Source organism: Perca fluviatilis, chromosome 3 (genome assembly GCF_010015445.1).
Source record: "Perca fluviatilis chromosome 3, GENO_Pfluv_1.0, whole genome shotgun sequence".
Taxonomy (NCBI): domain Eukaryota; kingdom Metazoa; phylum Chordata; class Actinopteri; order Perciformes; family Percidae; genus Perca; species Perca fluviatilis.
Window position 1 is genome coordinate 21,719,913 of NC_053114.1, and position 17,351 is coordinate 21,737,263.

The 17,351-nt window shown below is 41.0% G+C and overlaps 1 protein-coding gene across 3 annotated transcripts in view; it reads left to right on the forward strand.

Moving 5' to 3' along the window:
• The first annotated feature begins 121 nt into the window (after positions 1-121).
• gpc5a (glypican 5a) overlaps positions 122-17,351 on the forward strand; it is a 151,992-nt gene continuing 134,762 nt past the window's right edge. For 2 of the 3 annotated variants that reach the window (XM_039794999.1, XM_039794998.1), the window contains exons 1-2: positions 123-580; positions 3,756-3,917. In XM_039794999.1, the coding sequence (XP_039650933.1) occupies positions 430-580; positions 3,756-3,917 (313 nt within the window). In that variant the 5' untranslated portion in view covers positions 123-429. Of the gene's footprint in view, positions 581-3,755; positions 3,918-17,351 lie in introns of all 3 variants that reach the window. The other variant, XM_039795000.1, reaches the window with a different exon arrangement.

Below are 17,351 nucleotides of genomic sequence, written 5' to 3' on the forward strand. Positions count from 1 at the left end.
ATTGACTTCATCTCTATAGCTTAAGTAGCTAATTCACATTAAATTGTTGTTAAAAGTAAACCTAAAATCTCTCAAATCAGAGTCGGGGCGGGTCCACTAGATGGCGCTGTCAGGCCGCGGCTCAGCTGTACAGCCAGCCAGCCGCTGAATGCAGGTAACGTTACGGTACCGCCTCTGCTGTCGGTCCGGCGAACTTGGACAACATGCCGCTTTCAAACAGACTCGTCACTCCGCTGCAACTTTCTCTTGGCGTGTCTGGACTGAAATGATCATCTGGAGCGTTTCATCGACACAAACACAAACACCGCACGGTCGACGCTCAACCCTGAAAGCTGAGATGTGGCCGGGACTCACCTGAGCGGACTAAATAGAAGAGACCTTAACTTAACAAGCTTCTTTTTTTTGTGTGTGTGTGTGGATTTTATTAAAATGGGTGAGCTGTGGACGAACTACGTTTTCTTCATGGCGTGTTGCTCTGGATTAGGGTTTGGAAGCCCAAACAGATGCGACGAAGTGCGGAAAGTTTTCCAACTCAGACAAATTGGACCAAATCAATTATTGCCGTTAAGCCCCAGACCAGGTATGTTGGAGCCAAGCTTGAGCAGCTGTGTGTGTGTGTGTGTGTGTGTGTGTGTGTGTGTGTGTGTGTGTGTGCTTTTTGTCTGGATCATTTTTTTTGTTTCCCCCTGCAGTTACATTCTCATAAACCAGCCACTAATACAAATAATTACTATTATAATTATTTATTTTGATAATGTGCACCTTCATCTTCATAGCAACCATTAAAGCGTCAACGTGCCATTGCCAACCACTGATTGAAAGAAATCTCCCATGGAAGTCATTCAACACCATATTACCTTCCCGTGGAGCTCACTTACTGCACTGTAGCGTTTTGACCTGTCATATTTTCTGTCTTCTTGAAGTCCTCTACTCTTGAAGTGCTGTTTTTACAAAACCCACTTTTTAAAACACATTTTAGAGGCGTGTGTGCAGTCATGATGATAATATAGACAGTAGACCGGGAGAGCCAATAGGCGGTTTAAAGGGCATCTTAATGTGTGACTTTTTAAATCAAGATATTTAGAAGAAATACTGTGTATATGTCATTGATTACTGCAAGAATAACACTTGCATAAATTCTTTTAGATTCTTTAGAGATACAAACATTTACTCAAATTTATGTTCAGCAGTGTGTCAGCTTCCTAATAAATGTTGACATATTTCAAATACTCTGAATGCTTAGCAATATAGTTACAGGAACATGCTTGGAGATAGATTTTCCTAGTTTTAGCCTGTAAAAGGAAAGGTATCACTTATTGTTTACTTACACTGTATTACGTGGGCTAATATGAAATATGAAACTATAGGAACTAAAGCTGCTGAGATTACTTGTTGGTCCTGACTGAAAAAGAAACCACACTATGCTCCTTTTCGGCTGTCTAAAGCAGATAAGTGGCTTGCCCGGATAAACAGGAATTATTTAGTGTAAAGTTAGGTAAACTGGGCTTCGCTTAACTTTTTCTGAACACCACCCATAATGTAATTCCACATGATACTTCTCTGCAAGGTTTAAGGGGGGGAATTATGGGGTGTTGATATTTCACGTGGGCTGTCACTGGACGGCTTGCATGGTGCTCTCTCTCTCTGTCTCTGAAAAGTAAATCTTTTAATGGTGTTGACTACCATCCTGCCACAAACAGCTCCCTACAAACTTCACCACTCCTTTCCTCTGCCGCTGTGATGAAACTGATTACACTGACAGAAAACCCTCAAATGCCTCCCTAAACCTCTAAATAACCCTTATAAATGCCATCACCACTCCTGCCCCTAAAATGAGCCTGTGTGAATCTAAATCTCTGTGCTGTTTCTTAACTGAGTAGTACTTTCTCTGAGATAAATTGTGTGTGCGGTGGGGGCCTCTGTAGTAGTGATGATAAGCTCCTGATCTCTCCTAACCCTGTAAAAACACTTGTTACTGTTTATAGCTGCACCTCTGTTGACCTTTCTGGCAGCCTCACACACGTCCTCCAAGTCCAAATGCATCTTGACGTTGGAAAGATGTAATTGGTTTCCTTTGATGGATTCTGATAAATGAACTGAAATACATCAGATAGTGTAATGGGAGATAGCTAGAGGTGTAGTCGATCCTACAGCATGCTTTTCTTTTTAAGAAGTTATCAATAATTGGCCGTGTGGTTTTGTGAAAAATAACTTCCAGAAATTCCAGGAATGTGAGAGTTTTCTAAAGTGCCAAACAGCCTTTAGTTAAGGTCAGAACACAGCAAGTCAGAAGTCTTATCACCTAGGCCAAAATAAGCTGCTCTTTTTCGAAATAGTTCCGGGAAGCATTTAGGTTAAAAAAAAAAAAAAAAAAGCAAGACTTGGGGCTCTTTCAAGATGTCTTATCTGGGAGAGTTTAAATTCCTCCACGTGTGCCATGGCCCGCTCTGCTCCCTCTTCTTGAACCTCGCAGAGAGCTGATAGCAACTCGGCTCTGGCAACAGCTCGGCACACTCTGTGCCCAGACATGTCCGAGAGGCTTTTGCAGAGTTTTGGGTCTCTTTTAAGATGTTTTGATTGTCCCCTAGGTGTGCAGATTGCTTACATTTGTCCGTAGTGGAAAACCTGAGACATCACTTAACGCTTATGCGATATCTCTTTGACTCAGATCTCCTCTCAGGATCGACGTCTTTTGGTTTTCTTGCTCCACTAAAGCATATTTTATCTTGCTAGAAATACATAACCATTGTGTTATACTACTTTTACATACTTCATGTTTAAGGCATATGTACTACCATTATGGTTTTTAAATGATTTCATATGAACAGAATCACCTGCTGATGTTTCACACAGACATGATTAGTTTGTTGACCACATAAGATTTTCCTATTTTCTTTCTACCCCTTGTTCTTAGTGGATTTGTGTTTATACTGTGTGTGTGTGTGTGTGTGTCTCTAGGATGGCAATCTCGGTTTGTTGGTCTTTAATTGAAATATATCAACGGGGATTGTTCAGACATTCATGGTCCCCAGACTGACTATGATCATGAGCCCCCTGACTTTTCCTCTAGCGCCACAGGTTGACCTTTGTGCTTCTGAGGGAAATATCTCCATTGGATAGATTGCATGGCTTTTCGACTCTTAGTCTTGTTCTCTTGCGGTTGAATGTTGCTAAACGGAGCTGCTTGCCACTTTTTTTTGACAGTTGTATCATACAGATAATACAGATGATGGTTAGACGCACTCACTTACTCATACTCCCCTTCGGGCGGTTTAAGGTGTCTAATCCACCTGACTTGCGTGTCTGTGGAATGTGTAAAGGAAAGTGGGGCACCCAATAGAGAGCATGCAAAGCCCCTGCCTCAGTATAGGATTCTCAAGTACTGTATCAGCATTACGTTCAAGTCACAGAGGTAAACATTCCTTTCTCTGAAAAATAAATACAGGTTGTTTTTACACCATGTACCTGTTCTGAAAAAAAATCTTAAATAAAAATATTCTGTTCAATTAAAACATATGTTTAACCCATATACCAAGTTTATTATCAGTTATATTTGACTATGTTGATGTTACTTTATATTATTTTGTATTTTTCAAGACTATCATGCGTTAATATTTTTCTTGTGTGCAAAAACATATGTTATTCATGGCTAAGTGGATTAGGAAATAAAGTTGCCGATTGAGAAACTATTTGAATCCTAGCCCCTTGCCTGTAATGTTTTTAAGATCATAACATTTATTCTCAATGACTCTTAGGTTCAGACCTTCAGGTGTGCGTGACCAAGAACCTGACCTGCTGCACCAAAAAGATGGAGGAGAAGTACCAGGTGGCGGCCCGGAGAGACATCCAGAACCTCGTCCAGACGTCCAGCTCCAGCCTCAAGTTCCTCATCTCGCGCAACGTCGCTGCTTTTCAAGGTAAGAGTTAACTAGTATGTGTGTTCAGTCATCACCGTTGTAAAGGTTGAACTTCGTAAACACGTGCTGAGATGAGAGCGCAAATGTTTACATGGGTAATTGTAGATGTTTGTGTGTGTTTCCGAGTTGGAGTACACATTTAGGAGTTTGGGTTTGTGTGGGTGTTGTGAAAACAGTGGATGAGTCAGTGTGCGTGCAGTGAGGCTCCACTTCAGAGAAAACAGAGGAGGGTCTGTCCTCCTTCCAGATCTACCGCTACACTCTGATCTCGAGATTAGATAGGTTGGCCGTTCCTGTAGGAGACTGTAAAGGTGAATGTCTGTCAGGGATATGTACTGGGGCTTTTACTAATCGCTTCTCTTCCTGTGCAAGATGTCCTGCTTTGTGTCCTAAAAAGAGAATTTAGAGTTCTGGAACGCAGTTATCCCATCATGGACACGTTGTAAACAGGCTGCCACCCATCCCCACATTTGTTTTCAACCTCTTTCTCTCATTCATTGTTTTCCATTCGTCTCCATCCTTTGATTCAGCAATGACTGACAGTTTACTTACAGACATCAACGTGCCTCTGTCTGCGTGCTCTCCCTGCCCAGCGTAGGATGTTTCACCCACTCGAGCTGATGGATCTCATATGAAAGCTAAAATGAGTGGGCAACAAATACAGAGCTTATGACGTGAATGTACAGTCTCAGACATATCATTAAGCCAATTCTCTTTAATGATGTCTCTCACTTTAAAGACGTGCTGTTATCCTCCTCCTAAACGCAAATGATTTATAGGAGAGTCTCAGCATGATCACAGTGTTCTAGTTGAGCTTTGCAGGGGCAAAGCCCTGCTTGTGTCGTCAGATGTTTGACGTGTCTACCCTGAAGGTGAACCAAAATACTGAGCATTTCTGAAGTTTATGAAGCATGCCACCTTTTTTTTTTTTTTTTTTTTTTTTTTAAATACTGTTAACTTAAAACAAAGCTGCAAACAGCTCTATGAAAGTTGTTGGACAAGGCTGGCGTTATTAAGTATTAAACTAACAAAACCGTAGATCATCTCTCAATAGAACAAATAAAAAAAATGTTTGTTTACCTAACTTGTTTTTACTTAACTTCCGGGTAGAACACCCCTATGGACGTACATACACTTTAACAACACTGGGCAAACGGGGGCGAGTTATTTCAATTGTTGGTTTAAAGTGTATTAGAGATGCACCGATTACAACTTTCTAGGCCATTTCCATTGAGTTAGGCCAGCCGATACCAATTTTAGCCGATTCCGATTAAATTATTTCTAACCACTTTACAGCACACACAAATATTTTTTTTCTATCTTTTCTTTAATAGAACATTTTGCACAGAACATAGATAATGTTTTGAACCGATAATAGATCACTATAAAATAGAACTTTATAAATGACTCCTGGTGTGGGAAATTCACACACATCTAAAGTGCAATGTTGGAACCATTTCCCTCTTTTCACATCCAATATCCAACAAAAAAAATGTGATTTGGGTCCCTCCACGCCCTACTTTTTCCTTGCAGGTGTTCCATATTGCAAACTGGTTATCTTTTGCACACACGCTGAAGAATTTCCAAACAGCTGACATGTTGCAGGTTCATTCACGAGGTTCCCTACATCTGCGAGAATAGCGCGGATACGCGCTTCACACTGCCAGCGGGTACGCACGACACACGGCGGAAAAATGCTATGTTTGTTTCATATCTCCATCACTTTTACTAGCGTTAGGTTGGAGACCTAATTTACCTGTTGATGCTGCGCCATCGGAGTGTAAATGTGTGTGAATGTTTATCTGATGAGCAGGTGGCACCTTGTACGGCAGCCTCGGCCACAGTGTATGAATGTGTGTGAATGGTGAAAGGTTCCTGTACTTTGTTAAAGCGCTTTGAGTAGTCGTTAAGACTAGAAAAGCGCTATATAAAAACAGTCCATTTACATTTGTTGGGCCACAGACTAAAGAAAATGACAGCTTGAGTTTCCCCAACACAACAACAACAACAGCAGTTGATTTTGCCGTTGGGTATATTTATTTTATCAAAGACACGAGCAAAGCAACACATAAAATAAGCAAAGCAGAAACGTCAGAGAACGTCGGGCCACCGTGTTTAATTATATATTAACGGGTCACACACCCAAAACATGAAGTTTTTAGCAAATGTGACTTTAAACAGGAATAATGAGTATATTTGTTGGGGATTGTTTCCAGCAGGGGATTATTATTCATTTAGTGCTCCAGTGAGTGTTTACAGCAGCAAGACAGTGTATGTGGGATTGACTCAAATGAAGAACATGTCAACAGTGTGGACCATTTATTTGATTTGTTGGGTTTTTGGACAACAATGAAGGACTATGGCACAGAAGAGTAAGCTAAATCAGGCTTTCGCTACACAGACAATACTACTCTCGTAACAGTCTAAGAGCTGGCTGGTTTGTTCGCACAGGACAAGTCAAAACTGCAGAAGCTGGAAGCCCTTTCAAAATACTCCCAAAATGAGCAGCACTCTCATGGTTTCGTCCGTGGAATGGCAGCCAGTGTGCTCTCCTGCCAAACCAAACAGAGATCCCTGTCAACATCGGCTCTCATCAGTCAACAAACATTGGCGGCTGCTACATCCAGGCTGCGTAATACAAGTGGCAACAGACGTTTAGCAATTTAGCTCTCATGTTAGAGTCTCTGCAGCAGAGTGACTGCTCTCAGTGTTACGTTTATTAAGTCATTATGTAGTCTTCCTAAGGCTTTTTTGTGATTTATTTAACTGCAGTCCAAACAAGGGCTGCAAACTTTTCATTATTTATAAATCTGATGAGTATTTTCTTGCTTTATTGAATAATTAGACCGTGTTTACATATTCAGATTTCTGGTTTAGGCGGGCCAACAGTTGAAACTGAAACCAGACCTATGTTGATTGACTGATCGTTTTAAAGGTACCCTGTGGAGTTTTCTTGTAAACAAACAAGTCATGTTTACATCCAGTTTCTCTCCAACACACATTGTGTGTATCCATGGGGGTCTAAACATGTTGAATGGGCTTCCTTCCTCCATAAAACATTTGCAAAGCTGTTTTTTAATATTTAAAATCCTGCGTTTTTAACATTTGCTTGCAAGCAGTCTTCTCCATCGATGACTTTAGCCACTTTTACCCATAGATATTCCGTAATAATGACGTAAGGATTATTCGCCATTACAGCGGCATAATGCTGCCCCAGTGTGTGATTTTTAGACAGCTTGCTGGCGTCTAGTATGTGCGTGTGTGTACTCCCGCCATGCCGGCTGTCCTTTTTACACAGACGTCGATTCAGCTCTGTTACTACCTACGCTGACGGATTAGCGGTGGAACAACTCTGTCCCACCATTCCGTGTCCGTAAATTTTTATACAGAATGGCGAGGCAGAATAACCTATCCGCCTTGAACAGGCTGTGTAAAAGGAGAATTTGTTGGCACGTTACCACCACAACTGCTGCATAGCTGGTAAAAAGTGGTTCATATTTATCAGAACTTCAATCAAAACAAACTTAAAGGCAGGATCGGTAACCATTTTCAATATACACTTTTTTTTTTTTAAAGTAATAGTTGGAAATGGTCTTTACACCCCGACAGCAAAAATTAACAAACGAAACGAAAAAGATCCGTCATTTGCTGTAATCCTGTAAAAACGCTCACCAATCACTGCCTCGCAGTTCGCTTGGAAAGAACCAATGAAATGCCTCCTTGCCCCGCCGCGCGTATTCTACCCCTCCCGTGTACGAGGCTGGGCTCAACGCGCGGCGTCGCTGCATTGCTAACAGTAGTCTAGTTGTGTTTGTTTTAAACATACAGTATGATTATTTTAAGTGTTTGCTTACCGGTGAATGAGACATGAAGTAAAGTTGCGGTCCTTTCTCCGCTCTGCTCTGAAGCAGCGGTGCTCGTGCACGTCTCTGTGTGGGTCGGAGCCCCGAGGAGACGCTAGCTTTTCAACATTACCAACTCTGCCTTAAAGGAGTACTTCACCCTCAAAATAATAATTTGTAAATCAATTACTCACCCCGTGTTACCTTTTAACCATTACTCCCTATATTCTCCGTTTTTGGATTCTTCGTTTACCAGAGAAGTATGCGAGAAAAACCAACTTTTCTTTACAAATTCTTTCCCGCCTTTTCAGTATTGTTTGTCTTGCTATTAAGGTAAATATGTGCTGATGAAAGCCGATGCTTGTTCAAATGTTGATGCAGACTCTTTGACTCACAGTCTACAATATCTGTTTACACACACACACACACACACACACACACACACACACACACACACACACACACAACACACACACACACACACACACACACAGACACAGAGAGATAGAGAGCCACCCACGTGGTATTGTTCTGTTTGGCCGTAGAGGTTTTAAGAGCCTTTGTCACATAGCATAGAGAAAACTCACTGTGGCACCATATGTATGGGAAGCACGGAGGGACACAAATGTCTGGCAGGTTCTTAGATCTTAACAGAGCGTGGGGGAAAAAGGAGCTGTTTTGCTGTTCATGTGCAGAAATAAAAGAAACACAAGTCAAGCATTTAATCCGTCTTTCCTATCCAGGGAGTGTTCAATGATGCTGAATTAATATGAGTGAATTGTTTGTTATTTTATCTTCTGTGACTGTGACTTTTGTTTTGGGTCTTTTCAGATTATAATGGAAGCGAAAGCGGGCCAACAACTTTACAGGTGGTTTTGAAATTGAAATATAATTTTACGTTGACTGGCTGCCCTCAGAAGTATTACTGTTTTGCTTCATCATAAAAAGGAAGAAATATATCTCTCTTAGGAGGTGGGTGGGTTGGGGCGCTTCAGAAAAACAAGTCCCTTTTTTAGTTTTAGTCTCCAAATGATTGGCAGCCTGCGCTGTAATTTGAGAGACAACAGAGAACAAGCAGAGTGTATAATGCATTGCAACCACAGACAGGAAGAAGGACGAGTTAAAAGGGGGCAGGCTAATGTGGTCATTTGTTTTGTGCAAAGCCTTCAATTAGGCATCTTTATATGATGCAGCTGAAGGGAGAGGGGGGTTGGGTGGGGGTGAGGAAATTAAAGGAATGTAGATGGATAACAGCCTCAAACACTCAGGAGACACTGAGAAATAACACGGACCAATACAATGCTATTTACAATGTTTGTTTTCCTGGGGGACTTGATGTTTCTGCTTGTAATGGGCCACGGTTATAAAAATTCTTCAAGGCCATATGTAGAAAAAGCGCTCAATGCTTTAACATAGTGAGTAACACAAATTAAGTGAAAACAAGTGCTCGAGATGTTAATTATGTGTAGAGCTTCAAAGCACAGTAATGGCTCATTACATTTTTCGGTTTGCTTTAGAGAAATGTGCCTTAACATTTGAATATCTCGTCCTTAAATGAACCTGACCGCTGCCTTTCAAGTCATTTCATAGCCAAAAGATAGCTGGGCAACTGGGGTGGGAAAAAATAGAAAGAATAAAGACGGCATACTTTCAAGCAGACGGCCTTTGAGCTTTCCAGCACATCACTTTTTTTTTCTCCCGTCTTGCTCCTGGTCTGTCAGTAAGTCTCTCCAGACTGCATGTTTTCATTCACCGGTTGTGAGGTTCCTGCACGTCGCCCACACAATGCACAAATATTCGGCCTGCTGAGCAGGGCTTCAGGGGAGATTTTTTTTTTTCTTCGACCTGTGCAGGTTTGTCTTACATCCATGGCAACCAACCTGTGCATTTCAAGCGCCCCGTGGGGCAGGAGTCAATAAAACTCAGAAATGGAACCCACTATGAATCAGCTGTTGAGGTGCGTGAGGGACTTTCTGGGGAGAAGCCCTGAAATCATAGCAAAACGGTCTGAGATCACTAGATCAAAGGAATGCCCTCCTTTGGGACAAGCTTTGATTCGAGGAAATATCAAAGCAGTGTGTTAACTGCAAAACTGAAGGATACTCCAGCTTCTGTAAATAATACAGCCAGTGTCCTTCCTTATGTGAAATAAGATGGAAAGGATTTTGTTATAACTTAGTCCCTGGTGTGGCAGTGATCATGGTCCAACTGAACTAAAACATTGCATTAATGGTTTTACATTTGCATGTGCAATTACATCACATAAAATATCATCATAAAAGATCATTTATCATCATAAAAATATTAACTATTAGTTTTGAACATTTTGGCTTGTGACCCTTTAAAGGAATAGTTTATTTTGATAAATACGTTCATCCATTTGGTTGTGGAGAGTTCAATAGAAGAGCGAACCCATTCTCATATCTGTGAGTTAAATATGAAGCTACAGCCAGCAGCCAGTTATCTTAGCATAATGAATTAAAGTTACTATGCTGCTTCGAAAAGCAAAAGCGAATTATTTCTTAAACTTAATCAAAGAGGCAAAAGGTAATTGTAAAAAATTGTGGAGGAGCATGGATAAACTATTGGGAAGGGAAAAAAATACATCAGGAGCATTTACAGCTTAAAATCAATGGAATTGTTCAAAGTGAGGGCTCTATTCTGGCTAAAAATTTCAATGATTATTTCTTGGATTCTGTGTTGGACCTGGCGGAGACTTTTCCTGAAGTGAACTGCTGCCGAGAAGATCATGGAGATGGTAATGCGTCTACAGGTTGCAGAATATAGATGAAGATAAAATTTCCAAAATAATAGCAAATTAAAAAAATAGTAAAGCAAAGGATATATTTGGACTTGACAAATCCCTTTTTAAAAGAACACAAAATTATTCTAACTCCAGCACTATCAATAGCTGTGAATCAATCTATAAATGAAAACAATTTTCCTTTGGCGTTGAAAAAAGCAATAGTCAAGCCGATTTTCAAGTCAGGAGATAAGCTCTCTGTGTCAAACTATCGACCTATTAGCATTCTACCAGCCATCTCCAAGATCTTTGAGAAGGTGGTAGCAGAGCAGCTAGTGGAGCATCTTGACCACGTAGAAGCATTACATCCTTGCCAGTTTGGGTTCAGGAAAAGATACTCCACAGAGTCTGCGTGCTGCTACCTACTAGAAGACATTAAATCCAGTCTTGATGGTGGAGGTGTGGTAGGGGCGGTCTTTCTTGACCTGAGAAAGGCTTTTGACACAGTTAATCACCAGCTTCTCATCAGCAAGCTATCTGATTTTTCTCTTGACATAAACACAATACCATGGATTCAATCTTACCTTAATGACAGACAACAATGTGTTGCGGTCGACAATACAAAATCACCCTTAAGACCTTGCAGCATGGGGGTGCCACAAGGTTCTCTTCTGGGCTCCCTGCTGTTTACACTACACATAAATGATTTGCCAACTGTGTGTAAGAGCAAAATTATTATATATGCTGACGATACGGTGCTATATGCACATGGTAAAACTGCGGAAGAAGTTGCTCAAAAACTGACCAGGGAGATGAAGAAAGTATCTTTGTGACTGAAAAACTAATGCCTCACCTTAAATCTAGATAAGACTGTTTCAATGTGTTTTACAAATCGTTATAAAACACAAAATTGCCCTAAGATCTTAATTGATGGACAAATCATTTCAAATCCAGAACAGATAAAATATTTAGGTGTCATATTGGAATCAAATTTAGGTTTTAAAAAAGTTATCAAATACAATTAAATTTAATATGGCACAGTTTAAATTTATTAGAAATTCCCTTACAATCGAGGCCTCAGGGGCCTATCTAAATGCAATGATTGTTCCACACTTTCGTTATTGTATGACAAGTTGGTCACAGGCTACTAAAACTGCCCTCAGGCCACTTGAGTCATTATATAAAAGCTCTCTAAAGATTCATGATAAGAAAGGCAGACGATTCCATCACTGTCATATTCTTGTAAAATATAAATTTCTTAGCTTTGAAAATTTGATAATCCACACAAATTTGTGTTTGATGTATAAAATTCTCTATGACACCGCTGCTCCTCCACTAAAAGAATTCATATCTTTGGGCTCTGAAATAACGGCTCGAGCAACTAGATCTACAGTGCGAGGTGAATGCAGGATCCCTAAACGCAGGACAACATTTGGAATGAATGCTTTTTCTTGTGTGGCCGCTCATCATTGGAATATGTTGCCTACAGAGCTGATAAGAAGCACAAACTCTTACATGTTTGCAAGTCAGGCAAAGAAATGACTTTTGTCAAATCAAATTTGTACATACATGTGACCGGATATATGTATGTGTGTGTGGAAGTGTGTGTTCTGAGGTACCCATATGTGACTGGATATATGTAAGTGTGTTCTGAGGTACCCACATATAACTGGATATATGTATATGTGTGTGTGTTCTGAGGTCTATAAGAGTAGATCTGAGCACATGAAAGGTGTGAATATGACCTTTTTTATATTTTATTTATTTGGTCAATGTAAATTTCACTATTCATGTATGTATGATGTATTGTGTATTTTAGTTAAGATCAGCCTGCCCAGGGACTACGGGTGAAAATTAGCTCTCGAGCTAAAACCTGGTACTGTGCATCTCTCCGTCTGGGGTTAATGTTTATTGTATGCTGTCCCTGTTTCTCTAAATAAATAAACTTAAAAAAACGGAAACGGGGGGTAACTGCTAGCGTGGCTTTGTCAAAAGGTACCTACACTCACCTAAAGGATTATTAGGAACACCTGTTAAATTTATCGTTAATGCAGTTATCTAATCAACCAATCACATGGCAGCTGCTTTAATGCATGTAGGGGTGTGGTCCTGGTCAAGACAATCTCCTGAACTCCAAACTGAATGTCAGAATGGGAAAGAAAGGTGATCTAAGCAACTTTGAGTGTGGCATGGTTGTTGGTGCCAGACGGACTGGTCTGAGTATTTCACGATCTGTTCAGTTCCTGGGATTTTCACGCACAACCGTTTCTAGGGATTACAAAGAATGGTCTGAAAAAGGAAAAACATCCAGTATGCGGCAGTCATGTGGGCGAAAATGCCTTGTTGATGCTAGAGGTCAGAGGAGAATGGGCCGACTGATTCCAGCTGATCAAACTATCGACCTATTAGCATTCTACCAGCCATCTCCAAGATCTTTGAGAAGGTGGTAGCAGAGCAGCTAGTGGAGCATCTTGACCACGTAGAAGCATTACATCCTTGCCAGTTTGGGTTCAGGAAAAGATACTCCACAGAGTCTGCGTGCTGCTACCTACTAGAAGACATTAAATCCAGTCTTGATGGTGGAGGTGTGGTAGGGGCGGTCTTTCTTGACCTGAGAAAGGCTTTTGACACAGTTAATCACCAGCTTCTCATCAGCAAGCTATCTGATTTTTCTCTTGACATAAACACAATACCATGGATTCAATCTTACCTTAATGACAGACAACAATGTGTTGCGGTCGACAATACAAAATCACCCTTAAGACCTTGCAGCATGGGGGTGCCACAAGGTGGGCCGACTGATTCCAGCTGATAGAAGATCAACTTTGACTCAAATGTCCACTTGTTACAACCGAGGAATGTTGTAAAGCATTTGTGAAGCCACAACACGCACAACCTTGAGGTGGATGGGCTACACCAACAGAAGACCCCACCGGGTACCACTTATCTCCACTAAAAATAGGAAAATGAGGCTACAATTTGCATGAGCCCACCAAAATTTGACAGTTGAAGACTGGAAAAATGTTGCCTGGTCTGATGAGTCTCGATTTCTGTTGAGACATTCAGATGGTAGAGTCATGCCTTGTTACCACTGTGCAGGCTGGTGGTGGTGGTGTAATGGTGTGGGGGATGCTTTCCTATCAATATGGGCCAACATTTCTAAATAATGCTTCCAGCACTTTGTTGAATAAATGCCACAAAGAATTAAGGCAGTTCTGAAGGCGAAAGGGGGTCAAACACAGTATTGGTATGGTGTTCCTAATAATCCTTTAAGTGAGCCTCTGTGTTTTTCCGACAGTTGTTTGCACGCATTAGCTCAGGAGACTTATTTACTTTATAAGATTCTTTCCTTTGAGACTGTTGTGTTTTTATTTTTTTTTTTTAGACTGTTTACATCCGTACAACAGAGTGCTGCATGTGATGTCTTTCGCGGATGCATCCATGCAACAGGCTGCGCATGTGAGGCTTGCAGCGTGTAGCTTTCCCCCCCCCGCTGTACCCCTCCCTGCTGTCCAACCCATCCACAGGCAAACATTTGGAAAATATAAAAAGATAGACTGGAGATAGTAGCACAAAATCAGTTTTTAACATCCCATTGTTAATCTTAAAGGTGCAATATGTAATACTGTTTAGTGTTAAAATAGTTACTGCAGTAGAAATTCAAAACACTGGAGAGAGTCGTCTCCCCCGCCCCTTCCTCCCCAGACTTGAAGTTCATGGAGGTTGCCAGGCTGAGACCGCAGGAAACATAGTCTCACTTTGCCAGACCCTCCTCCAAAGCGCGCTGAAGGAGCATCCACAAAAAAAACCTCTGCTAGACTTGTCTCACATTACTGACAGACATTACTTCACAGCACAGCGGAGTAGGTAAAGTTAGATGCTGGCTATATTGATAGTCATAGAAGCCCGTGCTCACGCGGAGCTCTGTACCAAACTGACAGACACACTTTTTCGGCTTAGAATTACGGTAGGAACCGGTCCTCTCTTCCCAATTTACAGCCCCCCTCTCTTGGCTTGAAATAACTCACCATCGTCGGCTACGTCCACTGAACAGGCTACTCGTTGTAAACATCCGTGGCCCACTTGCCTGGTCCTCCGGTAACGTCAGCAGGGTTAGCATGGCAGCGTTAGCCAGGACCAGTCAGGATCACTTTGCTGGCTGTGTCTCAATTTGTTTTTGCGAGTTACCATCTTGGGTACTCTAGCTATATAATTCAATTTGCATACACGTATTGAAATGACATAAAATGCCCGACCTTTGTAGCCCATATAAATTAGCCTGAAGCTAATGCTTAGCTACCTGTTCAGGAGGAAATTGGCCAACTCTGCGTCCTTTTGGGCTCTAAGCTGTCTCCATCTTTCAAATACATCTCCAATATTTACCCGGGGTTTGTAACATCTCTGGTCACGCACCGGTTAGAAACATGCCGTTTTTTTCATGTCGGGTAGAATTTATCTTCGTTGATCCCGTTTGTTTGTTTGCTGCTTTCATGGCTGTCCTAACGTTACAGTTGTAGCACGGTGGGTTTACGTTTTTACAGATATATCTGGCAACCCAGTCTGGCTGTCAAACTGGGCGGTTGATAACAACACACAGGCCAGAACACAAACAGAAATTCTGTCACAGAACGGAAATTTCAAAAGGAGAAAATACTGGCCTTAGCATTGCTCTGAGAAAAGATAGCATTTCAACTTAGCATGTTTCCTTAATATCTGATGACGCATTGGGGTCATTTTTGGATTTATTACAGTAAATATATTACATATTTGACCTTTTAAAACCTCCGCCAACATTACATGACCACTTGATGAGAGCGGCTGTTATAAATTTAATGCTTCTGTAGTTATTTAAATGTCTGTGGCATAAAGCTGTTGTGACCATTAACACTACGTGGCTTGTGGTCTTCCTCCCAGTCAATGTGTCATTTTGGTTTCTAGCCTGGGAAGAAAAAAAATGTTGTGGTCAACATGAGACATCCAGCAGACACAGTTAGTCAGCCTCTGCTTTTATATTTGCTCTGCTTCTAATTGTGAGCTACTGTTTTGTCAGGAACACAAGTGCTGCTGATGAATGTAAGATCAAACAGTCAGGGCTGAGTGCTGGTTTCTATAAGTGGAAAGCTAGCCTGTTGTGCTAAGGACTTGCTATTTGCACTCATAAATGCTAATTGTGTTTCTGTTTACCAGCTTTTAAAGGATCCACACTGCCCATCTTTTTACTCTTTTAATTGAAAAGGACTGAGAGGAGACCACAATCAGCTACAAAATTACAGCAAAACACTGTGCCAAACGAGGAGGTCTCAGTATGGGGTGAAGTAAAGTTGTTTTGATTGCTGCTGATTAGACAGATGATGTTTTTTATCAGAGTATCTATTTCAGTGCTTAAATTCTGGTTGTGTTACGTCCAGTAAAGTCAGCACTGTGTTGGCTAACGCCCATACCATATGACCACAACATCCTGGGTTTGAATCCTATAAAAGAATATTTTTAATATAATTGAAACAAATCATGCAACAGACAGCAAGTTAAACTGAACTTCAAAACTAGTCGCCCCTAGAGGCAAGATAGGATTACCGATTGGGCAAAGTGGGCAGCTGCCCGGGGCCTCATTATTCATTAATTGCCAATTGTTTCGGCCTTTAGGCAGTTCCTGCATTATTACCTGTTTTGTAGAGAAGCCTGTGCCACTATTTTCATGGTGTGTATTCTTAAATACATTCTTGTTGTTTGAACTAAACAATTGGCATTGTCATCTTTATAGCCCTAAGCTTGTGCTACTAGTAAAAAACAAAAACAATCAAAAGAACTTATATTAGTTATCAAAGGGCCATTTAAAGCTGAAATCCATAATCGTAAAATATTCTTATTTTAACCATTTTGTCGATTAGCCTAAATGAAACTAATGGGTTAGACACTAAAATCAGCATAGCTATTGAGGTTGGAGATGCTTCATAATCTGCTATTTAGAAGTTTGTCAGGTTGCACTTAGTCTATATCGACGACGTTCCACTTACGGGATTGCTCAGATGCCGCCGGAAATTTTGACTGATGTCCCTCTATTTAGGCCGGATGTCCGTTACCTTCCGCTTTCTTTGTGTTGTAATTTTAAACTCTGGTCGACTTATGAGGACTATGGTTAACTGCTTCTCAGATCTCTGCAGGGTAAATCCAGACAGCTAGCTAGACTATCTGCCCAAGACGATTGTGATTGGTTTAAAGAAATGCCAATAAACCAGAGTAAGTTTTTCTCTTATCCCGCAATGCTGTGTGGACTAGCTAGACCCTCTTCCGCAGCACTGTGGAGGAAGGTCTAGCAATGTGAGACTAGGTTGCCCATGTCTGGTTTACAATGGCAATAAAACCTGACTACATCCCTAAAATAAATGAAATATTTGTATGCTAAATGGTTCATTGTGTAATTTGAGCAGTGTAAACTTTGGTCTATTAACAAATGACAAAAAATATATTTTGGATTGTCTCAATTGACAAATTTCCTCTGTTGACTAGTTGCTTCAGAAGTCTAAACACACTTCTTCTGTATTAACTTTAATATTCCATCATGATTACCAGGCCGCTCTACAAGGGATATCATGCAAGTTGTTCTAAAAGCAGAGCTGCAGCAGCCACCACACTTACCTAACTGCTCCTTTGCAATCCACATTTCTCCAAGAATTTCAAGTTCAAAACAGTAATTTCTTACAGAGGACAGATATTGTGCTGTGACCAGCCCTGAGCAGCACTGCATCACTGACTACAGTAACATAGTGTTCCCTTCCAGTAAAGTTTCTATGTTGGTCACAAATTGGCTGCTCGCCTCAGTCAGGGAAAATATGCTGCTTTTTATAGGAC